The sequence below is a fragment of the Miniopterus natalensis genome, chromosome 12 (assembly GCF_054644295.1).
Source record: "Miniopterus natalensis isolate mMinNat1 chromosome 12, mMinNat1.hap1, whole genome shotgun sequence".
NCBI classification, from domain to species: Eukaryota; Metazoa; Chordata; class Mammalia; order Chiroptera; family Miniopteridae; genus Miniopterus; species Miniopterus natalensis.
The window spans coordinates 66484503-66503139 of NC_142092.1; the positions used below are offsets into that span (position 1 = coordinate 66484503).

The following is an 18637-nucleotide window of genomic DNA, read 5'->3' on the forward strand; positions in this document are numbered from 1 at the left end:
CTGACCAGGAATTGAACCCCAATCGCCTGGATCCTAGGTCGACGCTCAACCACTGAGCCATGCCCAGCCGGGCTCTATTAAGGTATTTGACCCATTTTTAAATCAGGTTGTTTTATTGTTGAGTTTTAAGAGTTCTTTGTATATTTTGGATAAGTCCTTTATTAAATATGTCTTTTGCAAATATTTTCTCAGAACGTGTGCCTTGTCCTCTCATTCTCTTGACATTATCTTTGACAGAGCATTAGTTTTTAATTGTAATGAAGTCCAGGTTATCAATTATTTCTTTCATGGGTTGTACCTGCAGTATTGTATCTAAAGTCACTGCCATATCTCAGGTCATCTAGGTTTTCTCCTATGTTATCTTCTGGGAGTTTTATAGTTTTTGTTTAATGTTTAGGTCATGGTCCATTTTGAGTTAATTTTTGTGAAGGGTGTAAGGTCTGTGTCTAGATTCAGTTTTTTTGCATGTGGGTGTCCAGTTGTTCCAGTACCATTTGTTGAAAAGACTATCTTTGCTCCATTGTAATGTCTTTGCTTCTTTCACAAAGATCAGTTGACTATATTTATGTGGGTCTATTTCTGGGCTTTCAATTCTGTTCCACTTATCTACTTGCCTATTCTTTCACCAATACCATCCTGTGTTGGTTCCTACAGCTTTATAGTATGTCATAAAATCAGTCAGTGTCAGTTCTCTTTCATATTTTCTACGGTGTGTTGGCTATCCTGGATCTTTTGCCTCTTCCTATAAACTTCAGGATCAGTTTGTCAATATCCACAAAATAACTTGCTGTTTTTTTATGAAGATTCAATGAGATAACAAATGTACTTAGAATAAATACTAATATTCAAAAGAATTCAATAAATGTTAGTTATTACTATGTTTATACTAATAGGCAGAGTCAAGATCTCAAAGGGCTTTGTCAGCCATGCTAGGTGTATGGATTTTAATCTAGAAGTATGGGGAGTAAATGAGGGATTTTAGCAATGAACTGACATGACCAGATTTCCCTTTTGGAAGGCTCACTCTGCATCCTGTATAGAGACTGGACTGGAGAGAGCCAGTGTGGAGGAATTACAGCCATTAAGGTAACAGGATGGTGACCAGAACCCAGAGATAAGCAGTGGAGGAGATGAGTGTATAAATCAACAACACTTTGATGTTTGGATTTAGGTTGTGAAATGTCCCCAATATTTACTGATCTTTCCCTCCCTCCTACTCTCTATCTGCCTACTAAAGAGTCATGAAATCTCTTTAGTTCTCACAACTCACCACTTTGTAACTGACTCCCAAACTATAGCTTTAGCTCCCACTTCTCTCATGAACTTCAGGTCCAAATTTCAGCTGTCCCTGGAAAGCTCCCACAGATAGTAACCTCACACTCATCAGAACTCAAAGCAAACCAATAATTTATTTCCCCAAAATATCTCCTTGATTTCTCTATTTTTAATGCTAGCTCTATCAGCCACCCAGGTTATAACCCCTGGAGTCATCATCTATCTAGTTGTAAAGACTCTAATCTTCTGATACTACTTTTTGATACCCCCATTGATACCTGGACTCTGAAATTAAAGGCAGTAAGGTGCAAAACAAAAGGATCCATCTAAATATCAGCCCTCATTATCTCTCTTCTATTATAACAGGTTAATTTGTCTGCCCACCATCAGTCATCCTGCTCTTCAACCCTAATTATTCTCATGGATCTCTCTCTCTCTCTCTCTCTCACACACACACACACACACACACACACAGTTTAATATGGAGAGGGAGTAATCTCAATATTACTTTTAAAATTACATGGTCATAGCCCTAGCCGGTTTTACTCAGTGGTTAGAGCATCTGCTCAAGGACTAAAGGGTCCCAGGTTCAATTCCAGCCAAGGGCACATACCTCTATTGCAGGCTCAATCTGCAGCCCCAGTTGGGGTGCATGTGGGAGGCAACCAATCGATGTGTCTCTCTCACATCGACGTTTCTCTCTCTCCCTCCCTCCCATTCTCTCTCTGAAAAGCAATGGAAAGAATATCCTCAGGTGGGGGTTAAATTAAAAATAAAATAAAATTACACGGTTATAATAATTACACAAAAATAAGTACAACAAAAAGTACAGTAAGAACAGAGCAAGAATTCTAATGGAGCATGCTCTGCGAATTTTAGCTTCTTTTGTATGTCATTAGTTCAAAATACGAGTATCAGGCACTGAGTGAATAAAATTCTACCTCAGTAGTACAAACACCTGCTTAGTCACTGGAAATTCAACTGCAAACAATGAACATGAACAGGTTCTTCAGCTACAGATCTGAGAAGAGCGACCCTGACTGTCACCCATGGGCACAAATAGTGGAACCCATTCACCTCACTTGTGGCAAACAGCAAATCTAGATAGAGCTCACCTTGCTAAAGGGCATACGGGAAAATAGAAAAGCTGTTAAAAATACTGTGAATGGGGAAGAGGAAATATCATCTCTTGGAAGAAGAATTTATCTCTGAAATGATTAAGAAATATGTTTCAGGAAACTGGCATCCTTAAATAGAACAAGAACAACATGACTTCTACAAAACAGGAACAGAAAGCTACAGGGAGAGAAAAGAAGAGGGTAGACAGTAAAAGCCTTTTAAAGAAAGGATGGAAGAAAAACGACGAAAAATAACGACTTCCATGAAGAAAAGTCCATGGCACTAGCCCTGGCCAGGTGGCTCGGCTGGTTGGAGCATCGTCCTGTACACAAAAAGCTTGTGGGTTCAATTCTCGGTCAGGGCACATACATACGTTGCCAGTTTGAGGCACATACCTAGGTTGCGGGAAGCAACAGATTTATGTTTCTCTCTCACATAGGCATTTCTCTCTCTTTCTCTAAAATCAATAAACATATCCTAGGGAAAGGATTAAAAACAAAAAACTTCTCAAAAAAATGCATGGCATTAGACACATTACCTATTTGGTATTGTTGCCAAAATGTTTAAACATGAACTTAAGCATGAGGAAACAATGAGACAAGTCCTAAATGTGGGACATTCTACAAAACAAGTGGTCTGGATTCTTTAAAAAATAAATGTCAGAGACCAAAAATTAAGGGCAGAAGAACTGTTCTAGGTGAAAGGAAACTAAAGACATAACAACTAAATGCAACATATAATCCCGATTGGACCCAGGCTTAAAAACAAAGAGCTGCAAAGGATTTTATTGGAACAATTTGGAAAATTTAAATATGGATTGTTTGTTTGATAATATTGTATGAATGTGAAATTTCTTGATGGTGATAGAAGTATTGTGGCTACATAGAAAAATATACTTGTTCCTTGGAGATATACACTAAAATAGTAAGAGATAAAACATCATGACGACCAAAACTTGATAGTGAATTATTCATCCAAAAAAAAAGTAAAATAAATCTGTGTATATAACAGAGAGAGGAGAGTGAATGTGAGTGGAGAGGGGGGAAGGGAAGGACTACCTATCCCCTCATATTATAGGGAAACATAAGCATTTATACTAAAAACCACACAACTTTTATAATAGTTGTTTTAATGTAGCCCTTTTCTTTGTTTATGAGGCCGGCATAACCTTGATACCAAAATCTGACAAGAATATTACAAGAAAGGAAAATTATAGCCAAAAATCTCTTATGACTATAGATGCAAACATAAAATACCAGTAAACTGAATCCAGCAATATACATAAAAAAGTAATAAATCATGACTAAATGGGTTTATCCCAGGAATAGCAAATTAGTTTAACATTTGAAAATACATGTAATTAACTACATTAACAGAAGAAGAAAATCATATGATCATCCCAATAGATGTAGAAAAAGGATTTGATAAAATTCAACATCCATTCATGACTAAAGCTGCCAACGGAAATATCACTTGATGCAGACCCAAAAAAGCTCCAACAAAAGTCAGCTCTCTCTAGCCAAAGGACCAGGAAAGGGGCAGGCTAAGAAGTCAGAAAACTTTTAGAAAATAACTGCCAAACACTGTAGTCAACATGGCAGGAAAACCTATGTGGTCTTGAGTTCACTCAAGTAAGCAAAGGACGAGCAGCGAGGGAACCTAGGTGTCTACCTTCACCAGGTTGTAATAAAGCATCCCATCTACGTGCCCCCGCCAGGGCAGTTACAGAAAGTAGAGAGCTGACTTTCATCATCCCACTGGGCAGCAACGAGGGCCCCTCAATGTGGTTTCAGTGGAGATTATGAAGCCTGGACTTCCACTCTCACATGGCAGCAAACAAGGCCATGGTGGGAGCAGGGGAAAAAGAGCCTCGGTAAAACAGCTAGTACGATTTCAAGTTTGAAAAAATAAAGATATGATAAAAACAGTAATAATAACGCAATGGGGAAGAAAGGATTTAGAAACTCAGGGGGAGGGAAGGGAGAGAATACTATTTTTTTTAAAAAATCTAAGCTCCACCCAGCTGGGCAGGTGTCAGTGGAGGCCTCCTAGGAGCCAGAATTCCCACTCAGGCCCTGCAGTAAGGGGAATTCTCCACCCTGGGTGTCAACCAAGGCTGAGCAGAGAACATAGACGTGGACCCCAACCTGGCAAGAAGAAGGCAGAATGCCCCGTGCCCCTTCCAGAGCAGTGTCAGAGGAAGCCAGCTAAAAGAGAGCAGGGAAATATCTTCAAGTTCTGTGAAAAAATTTTTCAAACTAGAACTCTATGACCATATAAACCAGCAATTTTCAACTGGTGTGCTGCAAGAATTTTTAAAACATGCAATACCTGACTATTTAGTCAGGGGCACAGACCTCTTTTTCTTTAGACTGTCAAATAAAAAAAAACAACAGAGCCAACACAACAATAGCCATCCAGTGTGAATGAATCAAAGTTATGTCTATTTTTTTTGTTAGACTGGCAAAAAGTATATATTTTTTGGTGTGCTGCAGAATTTTACTAATTAGTTTATGTGTGCCATGAGATGAAAAAGGTTGAAAATCGCTGATATAAACTATCGATTAAGTGTGAGAAGGTAGACATTTTTCTGACATGCTAGAACTCAAAATGCACCCTTTCTGCAAGTCCACTGACATGGCTGAATATTTATACTCCAGCAAATACGTTACAACAAACTAACACAGAGGACAGGAAATAATGAAATTGGAGAATGGTGAAGGGACATTCCAGAATTAGAGCAAGACAGCTGACTTTATACAGATCAGAACAGGAAGGTAGGAAGGAACCATCAGGAAAAATGGAGAAAAAGAGCCTTGATTAAACTGGAGTATGGTTTCAATTTTGAAAAATATAAAGATACGATAAAACAAATAATGCAACAGGGGGAAAGGATTTAGAAACTCAGGGGAAGGAGAAGGGAGAGAATACTATTTTTTTTTTAATCTAAACCCAGATATGGCTCTTCTATTCCAGTCTTAGGCACTTCCGGGCCGTAGACAGCAATGCAGACATGGCCAAGTCCAAGAACCACACCACGCATGACCAGTTCAGAAATGGCACAGAAATGGCATCAATAAGCCTAAAGCCTAAACATAAAGATATCTTTAAAGAGCAGAGAACCTAAGTTCCTAAAGATCTTCAGCTTTGTCAAGAAACATAAGCTCTAAAGAAGGTGTAGACCAATAAAACTAAGACCATCAAGGCCTTTGTCAAGCTCAGGGTCTTGAAAGGCATTAGACCCAAGCTTGGGAGACACTATAATTATGAAACTGCCAGGGTGCCAGGCTCTGCTGGTCGGAAACTAGCACCAAGGCCAAAGTCAAACGCGCAGCTCAGGCTCCCAAAGGTGTCCCAGCACCCACAAGAGGTACAAAGTAGAGGTTCTGTCTGCCAACATGTGATGCCTTGGGCTGCTCTCTATACTGGGCTGTGCTATTTTGTGCAAATATAGAAAGATACATATGTGCAAGACTATTCATTACAGCACACTTGTAATAGTAACACTGGAAGCAACCTAAATGACCATCAATATAAGACTGGTTAAATAAGCCATGGCCCATCTATCCAGCACTACACTGTCCCTACAGAGAAATGAGGGTGATCTCTATAAACTGCTAGAAGTGATCTCTTTACAGAATATAAAATGAGAAAAATGCACATAGAATGCTACCATTTATCTAAGGGGCTAGTGAGAGGAGGTGTGAAATATATATATATATATATATTTACTTATTTATTTATTTACTCTTTTTTTTTTAAGGCATGACAAATGGAAAAAAAAATATTTAAACTAGCTACTTATGGAGGAAGGAAGGAAATGAGTGGTAAGGAAGGGATAGAAATCAGACTTTTCTGAATATACCTCTTTTGTAGATTTGGCTTTGAAACCATATAAATATTTTATGTAATTATAAAACAAAATAATTTACAACCCTATGTATTGAGTTAGTGACACAATCTCAGAGAAACAATTTCTAGTGATTTTTATTTTTTAATCCTCACTCAAGGACATGCTTAGAGAGCAAAGGGGAGAGAGAAACATTGATTAGCTGCCTTCTGTACGTGCCCCAACCAGGGATCAAACCCACAACCCTGAGTGACACCCAACCAACTGAGCCGTTCAGGCCAGGCTCTAGTGATTTTGAAACAGTAACTTGAATATACATTCCTAGTAGGATATACCCTAAGGACAAAAAAAAAAAAAGCCAAATTAAAACAAAAACAAAAACCTGTTTTCAGTAATCATACTGTTGGTGGTAATGTTGGTTATTGCTGTTGAGTTGTGTGGGTACTGTGGGATCAAGCAAAAGAGTATTTATATTGGCATCATTGGAAATCAGGACTTTTGGTATTATAGGAAATTCAGATGTAAGAATGTTGAAGTTAAATAAAAATGCTATAATCAATGTGGACATGCTAGAATCAATGTGGACGTGTATTTAAAAAATAAACATACACAAAAACAGAAACACATACATCCGAGTTCTGATCCTTGGAGGAGCCTAGAAATAATGACTAATCTAGTAGGAAAAAAACCCTAAAAAGTCCTAAAACCCAGGCTGTAATCTAATACCATTTGCCACCAAAAGGAAATAAGACTCCTTAGAGAAACAGCAGAATACAGGTCTGGAGCAGGAAACATAGAAGAGTCTGGGACATCCTGTCATACCAAAAGGGAAGGAAGCTATTAAAAACTACTGGGATCTTGTCAAAAAGACTCTAGAAGTTAACTTGAAGAAGCTCCCACTGGACAAAGATAGGACAAATTAAACATCAGTGAGGATAACCACAGTAGGTTGAAATACAGCAAAAAGTTGTTTAAATCTGTATGTTTACAAAAGGCCACACAGTGAATGATTCCACTCATATGAAATGTCCAGAATAAGTAAATCTGTAGAGACTGAAAGCTGATTAGGGTTGCCTAGGGCTAGAGGACTTGGGAGAAAATGGGGAGTGACTATTAATGGGTAGGGGATTTCTTTTTGAGGTGATGAAAGTTTGCTAAAATTGACTGTGGTGATGGTTGTACAACTCCATGGATGTATTAAAAACCACTGAATTGTATACTTTAAAAAAATCTGTGTTTAAAGTGAAACTTGAAAAATAAAATCAGTCACCTTTGGAAAATGGTAGGAAACTAACTCAGTTTGAAAAATGAATAAAGATAATCATATATGAACTGTATCTCAGGGTAACCAAATAGCTGATATGAGGACGTTTTCCTTCATAGAAGCATTCTAGCTAATATGAAGAAGAAATGATAGAAACTAAACATCACTATTTTACAGCCCATGATAAATTAGGGATCGAAAGAGATAATGTGCCTCCTGATGGAAGTACCTATCACCACCTTTCAAGTACTCCTGCCAAGAAAATGAACTTGAAATGATCAAGTCACTAAATCTAACTACCAATCTGTAGGAAATATAGGGCACAGAACATATTAAGCAGGATGAAATGGAAAATATACAGGACAAATAACCAACTTTCTCAATAAATACTCTGCAAGGGGGGAAAAGAGACTTATGAGATATATATCAACCAATTACAATATGACTTTGATTCAAACAAATCAACTGTTTAAAAAAACCTGAGATAAGTAGAAAACTTTGAACACTGGATATTTGATGATATAAAGGAAATTTTTTAGGTGTGATATCATCATGTTTTTTATAATATAATGCCTATCTTTTAGAAACACATGGAAATATTTAAGATGAGATATGACATCTGGAATTTGCTTCAAAGCAATCTAGGACAGAAGGGCGGAGAGGGAGTTTATGGTCAGTTATCTATAAACGAAACTAAGTAAGCCATAAATTAATAAGTGTTGAAACTGAGTGATGGAGATTTGGGGGCTCATACTAGTATCTCTACTTTCATAGATATTTAACATTTTCCAAAATATATGTTAAAAAATAATAATTTTAAGCACCCAGGAAGACAAAATGAGAAGTTCAAAAGACTAGCAGTGAACAGTAGCACCAGTTAAACAAAGATAAATATAAATGATATAAACCTTTTATAAAACTGAAAAAAGTTTTCAAATATTATTTGTGAGAGGAAGAATATTAATGTTCTAATTATTTGCATGCTCATCTTATCTCTCGTAGATGTTAAGCTTCTTTTCCCCAACCAGCAAGAGGAATAGTGCTTTGCACATATCAGAATAGCAATCCTTCAAATAAACACAGTAAAATATACAACACATCATCCCGACATACTCACAGAGAGAAAGCAAATACGTTCTCTACATCTTAAAAAAAAAAAAACACTACAAAAAGGAATGCTTGCACTCTTCTGACATTTTTTTAGCTCCAGATTGTTCACATAAGTGTATCCCATCCTCTCCAAGCAACATTAAGAATCGCTACCATTTACTAAACAGTCACTTCTCTGCTGAGGGCTATATATAAGATCACTTTTAAGCCTCACAACAACCTTACAGGAAAATTAGCTTCCTTTCATAAACAAATAAATAAATAAAAACTGAGGCTCAGAAACTTACAATTCAGGCGGGTATTGTGTGTGGTTCTGGGCACTCCAGCCTGAGTCTCCAAGGCCCACACCCCCCTAGGTCCTTTCACGCCTTGGAATACAAGAACTTTTGCTTGGAGTCAAGCATCTTTCTCTAGATTGGTTTCCTTCCTCCTTTTGATTCATACAGCCCAAGCAAGATCAATGCAACATCCCTGAAACCTTTCCTGTGGCTAAAGTGAGTTCAAAAGTTTATTTTTTTCTCTCTAAATCTAACATGGCAGATTTCCCCTGGGCAACTTGGCCCAGCCCACTTTAGGTCTTACTCATCTAACAAAGTACACACATGTACTACAGAGGCCTTAGATTTCCTCCTTTCTCACTGCACACTAAAATGCCTCTCCCAATCATACTTTGTCACTTTTCCTCAGAGAAGCAAACACATTATATAACCAGTCCTCAGCTTCCAAGCATTCATTTATAATACAGCTTTGCTAACCTGGCCAAGTCATCTTTGATTCTCCTCTTGCCTCTTACACGTAATGTGTCACCAAGTCTTGCAGTTCCACCTAAAATCTCTCTCAAATCCACCCTTTTTCTTTCGACAACCAACACCTACCTCACTCCGGGCCTTGATCTTCTGCAGTATAAATTGTAACACAGTCAGTAAACCAGTGGTCTCCAATTTTTTCCATGCATTCCTTCCTATCAGGAAAAACTGTGAGCATACAACTGATATACATATATTTATTTATAAATTATAAGAATGTTTTACTATAGTAATATATACATTGGAAAACACAAAAACAGAAATTTTGAAGGTTGATATGAAAACAAATATAAACTCTACCATATTATTTTTACACCCCAGAGGATCATCTTGCACAAGCCAAAGATATCAACTGTCCTAAAATACTGCTGCCAGAATAACCTTCCTAAAAACCCAAATCTGATCATATGACACTCCCACCTCTATCTTTCAATGGTATCATGTCCCAGTGGCACAAACCTACTTTTTCAGCGTCAACTCCTATAATCTTCATCCACATATCCTGTAATTCAGCTGTCCCTGTCACCTCCCTATGTCTTTTGCACACACAGGTCCCTACACCTGGGAAGTCCTTATCCTTGACAGCCAGTGATTTATACATAACAGGATCTCTAAGAGACAAATACATTCTAAATGCAATTAACCAACTTACAAATGAACTTCTGGAACATTAACTTATCTTTTCTATAGGAACTTATGTTTTGGACAAACCTTTTGTTACTTCCGTTATTTGTCTCCTTTTCAAGTCTAAATACTTGGAAGGATGGGTATGAATTCCAAAAAAAGTAGAGGCTAATTTTGTTTTGTTCTCTTTGGTTTATTTTTCTTCCTTGTTTATCTTTCCATTTCCCCACAAAATCCTTTTAAGCAAAAGGATGTTGCAAATCCAGAGATTAGTTCCCCCTAGGGCCAGGGAAAAGGCTAAGCCTTTGCAACCCACAACCAGAATTCTAGCCAGGAGCTTACACGTGGCCTAAATAAAATACTTTGCTACAGCAATACTTCAGGGTTTACATTCCTTGTTTCTGTCTTCCTATCTGCTGTGCACACCTCTTCACATGGACTACAAAGGGTAAGACTTAAATAATGGGGTTGCACCCAATACATTTTCCAAAAAACCTCATGAAAATTCAAGTGACTGACTCTGGCAACTAATAATGGGGAAGCTCAGTCTCCAACAAGACTTTTGTACTGTCTTTGTATTGTCTCCTATGGGAGCTGGGAGGGGAGCACTATGGTGAAGAGAGAAAAAGCGCTGTTAGAGGGAGAAGCCCTCCAGAAGTCACATTTCAATTTCTAGTCTTATGCCACAGAAGGGAGATATGTCAGCTGTGCTATACAACTGGCCTCAAGAAGCAAGCCTGTGGTGCATTTTGGTAATGGGATCCTTTAACAAGCAGTCCAAAAAAAAGATTAGCAGAGTGATCCTAAAAACCAAGCCTGCTTCTCTGTGCCAGAAAACAATGAGGTGGGCTTATCCGCACTGCCAAGCAATTCCACTGTTCTTCCTCTGGAAATCCCTCCTCCCTTCTCCAAATCTCACCCATCTTTCAGTTCAAGTTCCAACCTCTTCTGAGAAAACTACCTCTGTCTACCTCCTTCATTTTCTGTACAACTCATTGGACCAAATCAAAACTACAATGAGATACCACTTTACCAAAATGGTGCACTTGCTTTGGAAAACAGTTTAACAGTTCCTTAAACACAGTTACCATACAATCCAGCAATTCCATTCCTAGGTATATACCCAAAAGAAATGAAAGCATATGTTCATAACATTATTCATAACAGTGAAAAAGGAGAATCAACCCAAATACCTAACAACTAATGAATGAATGAATGAATGAATGTGGTTTGTTCATACAATATTACTCAGCAATAAAAATGAAATACCCATATGCTATAAACATGGATAAACTTTGGAACTATTATGTTACATGAAAGACAAAGGATTATATAGTGTATGATGCAACTGATAAAAAATGCCCGAAATGGCCAAATCTACAGCAACAACAATTAGTGACTGCCTAGGGCTGAGAGGGTTTGGAGAGGGATGGGGAGTGATTGCTAATGGATATAGGGCATCTTCCTGGGGTGATGACAATGTTCTGGAATCGGTCAGTGGTGACCGATCACACTTTTGTGAGCATACTAAAAACCACTTACTGACACAGTCAAAAAATAAATGTTATGGTGTATGACTTATAACTTAATAAAGTTGTTTCCAGATTGCCACAGCCTATGAGTCCTTGCCCAGGCCTCTCTCTCTGACCTTAACCTCAAGCCTCTCTGCCATCAGTCATTTCCCAAACCCACTGGCCTTCTATCAGTTCCTTAACTACACTAAGGTTTCTTACCTTGAGGTCTTTGTATGTTCTCTACTCTCTGCCTGGAATGAAAAGTTCTGTCCAGTCTCTTTCCATGGCTAATGACTTCTCATCCTTTTAAGTCTCAGCTCAAACTCATCTCCACAGTAAGCCTTCCCTCTCTATCTGAAATAGGAAAGCCACTCCTTTCGCTCTCTCTTGGAATTTCATTTCCTCTGTAGCACATCCACATAGCTTTATGTGAGCTGATTGGATATTTTTTGTTAAGTCCACCAGACTGTAAGCTCCCAACAAGAGTGGGAATGAATGTGTATTATTTGCCATTATAGTTCCCAATGTCTGACACCATTCCTAACACTTAAGTGCCTAATAAAATGGTAATTAGTACTATTTCCCTAATATGTCACTTCCCCACACACACAGTTTCTGCATTGAGACTATGACTGCTGCCACCAAGACAACCATCACAGCTGTCACCACCCTGCCACCCATCACCACTCTTGCCCCTTTCATACCCTTACTCATCTCTCCGATCTCAACTAAAACAGTATCTTCTTGAAGAAGCCTTTGTTTGCTGAGCCTTCCCTCCTTAGAAAAGTCTCTCCTCTACTTACCTATTCATAATTGGCTGGACCTCCAACATAACAATGATTTTATTGTATTATACTCAGGGTTGTCTTATTTTGAAGGGGAGAAGGCCTGCAGGGAGTTGGTTCTGTTTTACATTTCTGTCTTACAACTACTTTGGAAAGCCTTAAAGCAAAGAAAACTCTCATTTCTGTGCCCTAGTGCACTACCAGGCACATAATACTACCAATTATGATCATAACAATAATGATTGGCATTTATTGAGTGTTTAATATGTGCTTGACACTCTTAGTCCTATAGTGAGTGAATGAATAAATAGATAAATTTCTTGGTCACCAACCTCAAAGAGGTCACAGTCTGACAGGGACAGAAGACAGGTATACAGGCTAATGCAGAATAAACGCCACAAGGCCAAATCAGCTGCCCTGTCCTGTCCCTCTATGACTTCAAATCTTTGAGTATGCTTTTCTCTGAGCCCATAAATGTCAGGTTTCTTCAAACTCACTTAGAATACTTCCTTCGATTACTTACAATCCACTTCCTGCCCGTGGTGCCTGGAAACAATTTCTAGGATGTCACCACAAGCAATATTAAACTGCCACACAGTTTCCTGCTGTGTGTCTGCATTATCAGTTAAATTGCTTCATATTAACCACATTCCAGTCCACTGGGATCACTCAAACACCAACTAAGATTTAAACATAGCTGTCGAAGATGCCAGTCACCACTGCTCCTTTTAGCCCTCTAGATAAATAAATGTCTGCTCAGGTTTTAAAGCCTAGGAGCTTTCCAGGGTAATACCTGCAAACTGGTGACCTTTTCTTTCCTTTCTCAAGTAAATGTTTGGTGTGGGGCAAGACAATGTTCCTCTATTAAAATGAACATGAACTGAACTCTCTTTAGAAAATATAAGGAACAGTCTGACTAGACCAAGGCAATTTGGCTTAAAAACTTGTAAAATGTAAAAACTCTTCCTCCTCAAGAGTTCAAGTAGCAAATTGTTCTTTTAACTCTATGTACATTCAGTTAGGATCTTCAATTCATATCCTCACATACTTCTTAAATGCATTCCATAAACTCTTCCTAAACAATCTTGTGTCAGGTACTGGGTTTGACACAGGTTCTCTCAAAGTTTGTCAGGCTTAGTATGGGAGACAGACAAGCAACTGCTATAACAGTGATAAACACAAGGAGCCACAGAAACAGATGAGGAGCCCCTGGCCTCGGCTAGGGAGAGGATACACAGATGAAGGGCACCGGGCCTAGGCTGGGGAAGAGTGGTGCAGATGAAGGGCACCTGGCTCAGAGTGGGGGTGGAGAACTGACATCAGGGCAGGCTTCCAAGGGATTGCATTGGGCCTTAGGCCTATAAACTGCCATTCTCTCATTTTAAAAATGTGGTTGATAGCACCTACATTATTGGACAATTGTGAGGATTTGATGAAATGGTTCATGTAAAGCATTGCCACCATGCCTGGATTGTGCTCAACCAGTCTTAGCTTAAAAGGAAAGTCTGATTGGGCACTAAATCTCAACACCTATGCCTAGCAACTCAGCTGATCATACAGCAGACACCAGCTTCACAACTACACAGAGTATTGTTTTTAATCACTTCTATTTTTTACTGAGAGAATGTTAAATCCTGCTCTGTATGTTAACATTCTTATTCCTTGATCATCAGAACTTTCTTCTCCATTACCTGAAACATCCAGTTCTCTAACATTTCTGGTATAAAATATACCAGTTTTCTTAGAATTTTAATAAAGTGTAAAAGAAAACTAACAATTACTGAGCTTTTAATGTGGGTCCTGCAGTCATGATGATACTATGGTTACTGTTCATACTGGCCCTGCAACAACAGCTTTCCCCATTTTACCCTCAGGGTAAATAAGGAACTTTGTGTGAAGTTTTGTAGTTAGTAGACAAAAGAGCTGGAACTTGAATCCAGATCTAACTCTGTATCTCAGCCTGACTGGGCCACATAGCATCAAAGATAAGCAAGAGAAAATGCAGGCAGCCGATATGCTCTGCTGCTTGGAGAGACCTCAGTGTGCTCTCTGCCTCCTACTCCCCCACCCCCAAGACCGTCCTACACAATGGAGCCTACACACTTAGATTTCACCTCAGCCAGGTGAACGCCTTGAGCTAAGTGTCTTCTTCCCTGTCAGGAGGGAATGGTCAGTAGTAACCAAAGCTATTTCCTCCAACAAGTAGGGCTGCACCTAAGTACATGGTTTCCTGGCCACCTGCCCATCCCCATGCCTAGCTGCAGGCAGAAGTGGCAGTCAATAGTCACCGTAAATCCCAAGTACTTTTCATAACTTCTCTCTTCATATTCTCTCAGTCTCACCACAAGTAAAGCTAAAATATTCCCTAAGCCCAAGTTTTCATAACAAAGCAGTCTCATTTCAAGATTGAGGTTATTCTTTATACTAATTTCATGGTTGATATAATTTCTTGCATTAGTAAGTTCTTTTCCCCAAGTGCTCAGAGTGATGGGTTCCCAAAACACACTTGAGATATGTATTTGTCAAGTTGCAACCTTCACAAGCAAGCCAGAGACCCAATGCCTAATCATCTGAACTTCTACTTGTTGGATTTTCATGCTGGCTCTCACACTGGCTGCCTCCTATCACACAGTTTTTGAACTTCCTGTAACAAGAAGGGTAAGCATCCTAACAAGCATACTCTGCGACTCTAAGGTGGCTTTTGGAGGGTGTTTCTAAGTGCTATTGAAATCCAAGTTTACAACTCTTCCTTGCAAGCAGGAGCTAAACTTGGAGTGCCTCTTTAATCCCAATGCTGCACAAACTGTCTTTTTTACCTCCAGGCCCTCTTAAGCTCCTCACTTGGAGCACGCCTCTAAATTTCCCCCCTCAGTTCCACAGAAATCAAGAATAGTGTTCTCATCCAACTCTTGCATTTTCATTATCATAAACTCTTCTCGGTTCATTTAGCAGAGGTCTCAGGGCTGCTGCAGCACGTATTGGACACATTTTGTGACTGGAAGCCTGAGCCTCAAGGGACTACAAGGCTGAACAAAGGTTACATTGCATGGACATCCACTGGACAAGGATGCCATTTTTAAATAATTATTAGATTTTGCCCCTAAGGCTCTTCCCCTTTCAAACTTCCCCTAGCATAATTCTCAAAATGCTGAAATAAACACATTCCATAGACTTTCTTGTAAGCAGGTTTCAAGAGTCCTATGAAAGCTGTTAAGAAAAAGCCTATGCTGTCAACTTTGTAAGTGCCCTCAAACAATTCTATGAACATTTGTTAGTCATTAGAGATAAGGCATCTCCTGCTCTGGAGCTGAGGGAGAGGCCAAAAGACTGGGAGAGGAGATAGAGTCCAAAACAACACACCCAAATTGGACTGCATAAAAGTTGCACTTTCCAAAGTCAACTTCTGGGGTAGAAGGAGGGAAACAAGGTTTCAATGGGTTCTGAAGTTAGATGCATCAACAATTTCCCTGGAAAACTAACCCCAACCCGGGCCTCCAGGTGAAAGAATGAGTGAGGGAATTTGCCGGATAGGATTACAAAGCCTTTCCAACAATTATCAGGTGCTCAGTTACAGCACAGAGGTAGCTCCTTCACAGCCTTTGGCCCTTGTGGCGTGGAGACTTGCACAGATAAGAGGCGAACTAGGAGGAGAGAAAAAAGGGCCTTCACCCCAGGCCATCCAGACCTTAGATCCATGAGTGGCCCCCTTCCCTCTGAGAACCTCACGCGACTTTTGGGGGGGAGCCTCAGGCCTTAAGTAGCCGAGGGCTACCCCCCGGGACCTGCCCAACTCTCAGGGGAGCCCCAAACACACCCATTTGGAGAGTTGCTTCCGGAGATTTCTCGCCCTCCCCCCAACACTTGTAAGACCATTTTCAGAGGCTCTCGGTGATCCCGGAGAGAAGACCACCTGGTCACCTCAGCAGCTCCCGCCCTCAGGTGAGGAGGGGACACCTGACCACCAGCGCCCTACCACTCACGCGCACCCCACCCCCGCGCCTCCCAGAATCGCCATGGCAACCGGCCCCCTCCCCGCGTGACGCTGGCGTGCGGGTTGTCCCTGGGGTCCCGGCAACAAGTCCCCCGCGCGACCCACGGCCTTCAGCCACTGCCCGGCCTCGCCGCCCCGCGCCCGGCCCGGCTCCGCCCGGCCCGGCCGCACTCACTTGATCCTGGAGCCCATGGTCCCCGGGCCTCCTCATGGGCCCGCGGGCCCGCTCGGCGCTGCGCTGCCTGCCCGCCCGCCCGGCTGACCGGCCTCCCTCGGGCGCTCTCCCCGCCCCTTCCTCCCTTCCCTCAGGCTGGGCCCGCCCGCGCGAGGCTCGCTCCCTCGCCGCTGCCGCCGCCTCCCCGGGTTAATGCACTAGCTCCAGCCCGGCGAACGCCATGGTCCCCGGCGCGCGTGCCCGGCGCGCGCCGCCCCCGCCGCCTCTCACACCGCCGCCCCCTCCCTCCCGCGCCGCCGCTGCCGCCGCCGCCTCCCGCAGGGGCTGCCGGGAAGTGTAGTCAGCTCCCGGGAGGTGGGGCCGCCTGAGGGGGGGTAGGGGGCACCGCGCTTCCGCCCACTGACTCCCGGGCTCTGTGTATCATACCTTCCGGGTACAGGCTCTTAAAGGGCTCCATTCCCCTGATCTATAGAAAACTCCACTTACAACCCCCTTGAAAAGACCCTCATCCCATAGAGACCCCCAAGCTCCCCTGAAGGAACCTTCACCCGTTCCTCCCTCATGGAGGTCTCCCACCAGTAGGTCTGGTGTAGAGATACTCAGGCCTCCATGAAAATACAAGTTTTCCCTTAGAAATTCCCGTACCTTCCAGTAAGTTCCTCAAGGGAGCCAGGGACCCTCCATCACCCCGTCCACTTCCCCAACATGATCCTTGAGGGAGGCCCCTTCCCCACCCGTTAGGCCTTGAAGGAGGCCTTCCGGGAAGTGGGGCCGCCCGAAGGGGGTTTGGGGGGGACCGCGCTTCTGCCCACTGACCTCCCGAGCTCTGAGCATCATACCCTCCAGGCACAGGCCCTTAAAGGGCTCCATCCCACTGATCTGTAGATCTATAGAACTGCACCCACGGGAAAGCCGCGGGGGCGGGGGGGGGGTCATAGGACCATTTAGTGGGTCTGCTCTGCCTTACCCTTGAGGGCCTCTGTCTCCCTTTATCAGCCGCTTGAGCGGCTCCAATGCAGAAAACTCAGGTCACCATAACAGTCCCTGAGAAAGAGGAGCTCAATGCAAATGAAGGTATTTGAGAGCAAAGATCGCCTACCTCCCCCTGCTCCCCTCCCTCTTGGGGCTCACTTTCATGAGCACCCCAATATCATGTCCTCTAGGCCTGGAGGAATCACAAAGGATTGACAGTGACATTAGCTACTGTTCAATGAGCGTGAGCCAGGGCCCTCCCTGAGCCAGGCGCTGCGTTTGCCCCACATGGTTAGCACCAATCCTCACACTAGTCCTGGGAGTTGAAACCTCATTGCACAAAGAGGAGACTGAGGCATTTGCTCCAGGTTACGTAACCTACATAACTAGAACCAGGTGAGAAGAGATTAGCATCCAGGCTGAATAATTCCAGACACATGTGACATAGGCTTTAGGATTATGGCATCTTTGGTCATAAGTCAGAAGACACTGTAGGTTCATAGTTCACTTTTGAAATTAGGCCTTTCTTTCCCCTTCCTTCCTTCCTTCCTTCCTTCCTTCCTTCCTTCCTTCCTTCCTTCCTTCCTTCCTTCCTTCCTTCCTTCCTTCCTCCCTTCCTCCCTTCCTCCCTTCCTTCCTTCCTTCCTTTTTTTCTGTCTGTCTGTCCGTCTTTCTGCCTTTCTATCAGTTTTCTGTTCTGAAATGCCCTTTATCCCTTCTGCCAATTTAGCTCTTATAAATTCAGTGTCTCCCCCACCCCACAGTTCACTACAGTAACTTGTCCTAGGCCCCAGCCGGGAAGCAAAGAAAGCAAGAACTCCTATTGGAATGACATTCTGGATACAGATAATTTCTCTCTGTTGCCTATGCCCTGAGGTTGTAGAAGGCAAAAGGTGAACTTTTTTAAATTAAAACAAAAACATTGAAAACGTCCAAACTGCCATTTTGAATTCAAAGTCTTTCACACCCAGACACCAACCCCGACTTATAAACACCCCCAGGAGCAAAGCTGCGCCCGACCGGCAGTGCCTCTGTGGTGTTTACTCCCCTTGTTTCCTATGAACCCTCTCCAAGGAACAGTTGTTATCAAGATCTTCCCTGGAATGAGCAGCCAGTTCAAAAGCTCCAAGCAGGAGTCTATAAATAAAACAG

At 41.8% G+C, this 18637-nt stretch overlaps 1 protein-coding gene across 1 annotated transcript in view; it reads right to left on the reverse strand.

Annotated features, from left to right (window-relative positions):
• The window catches only part of DENND1A (DENN domain containing 1A), a 405649-nt gene extending 389070 nt beyond the window's left edge, over positions 1-16579 (reverse strand). Inside the window, exon 1 of the mRNA XM_087822901.1 lies at positions 16514-16579. Within this exon, the coding sequence (XP_087679027.1) occupies positions 16514-16530 (17 nt within the window). The 5' untranslated portion in view covers positions 16531-16579. The remainder of the gene's footprint in view (positions 1-16513) is intronic.
• Positions 16580-18637: the final 2058 nt, after the last annotated feature.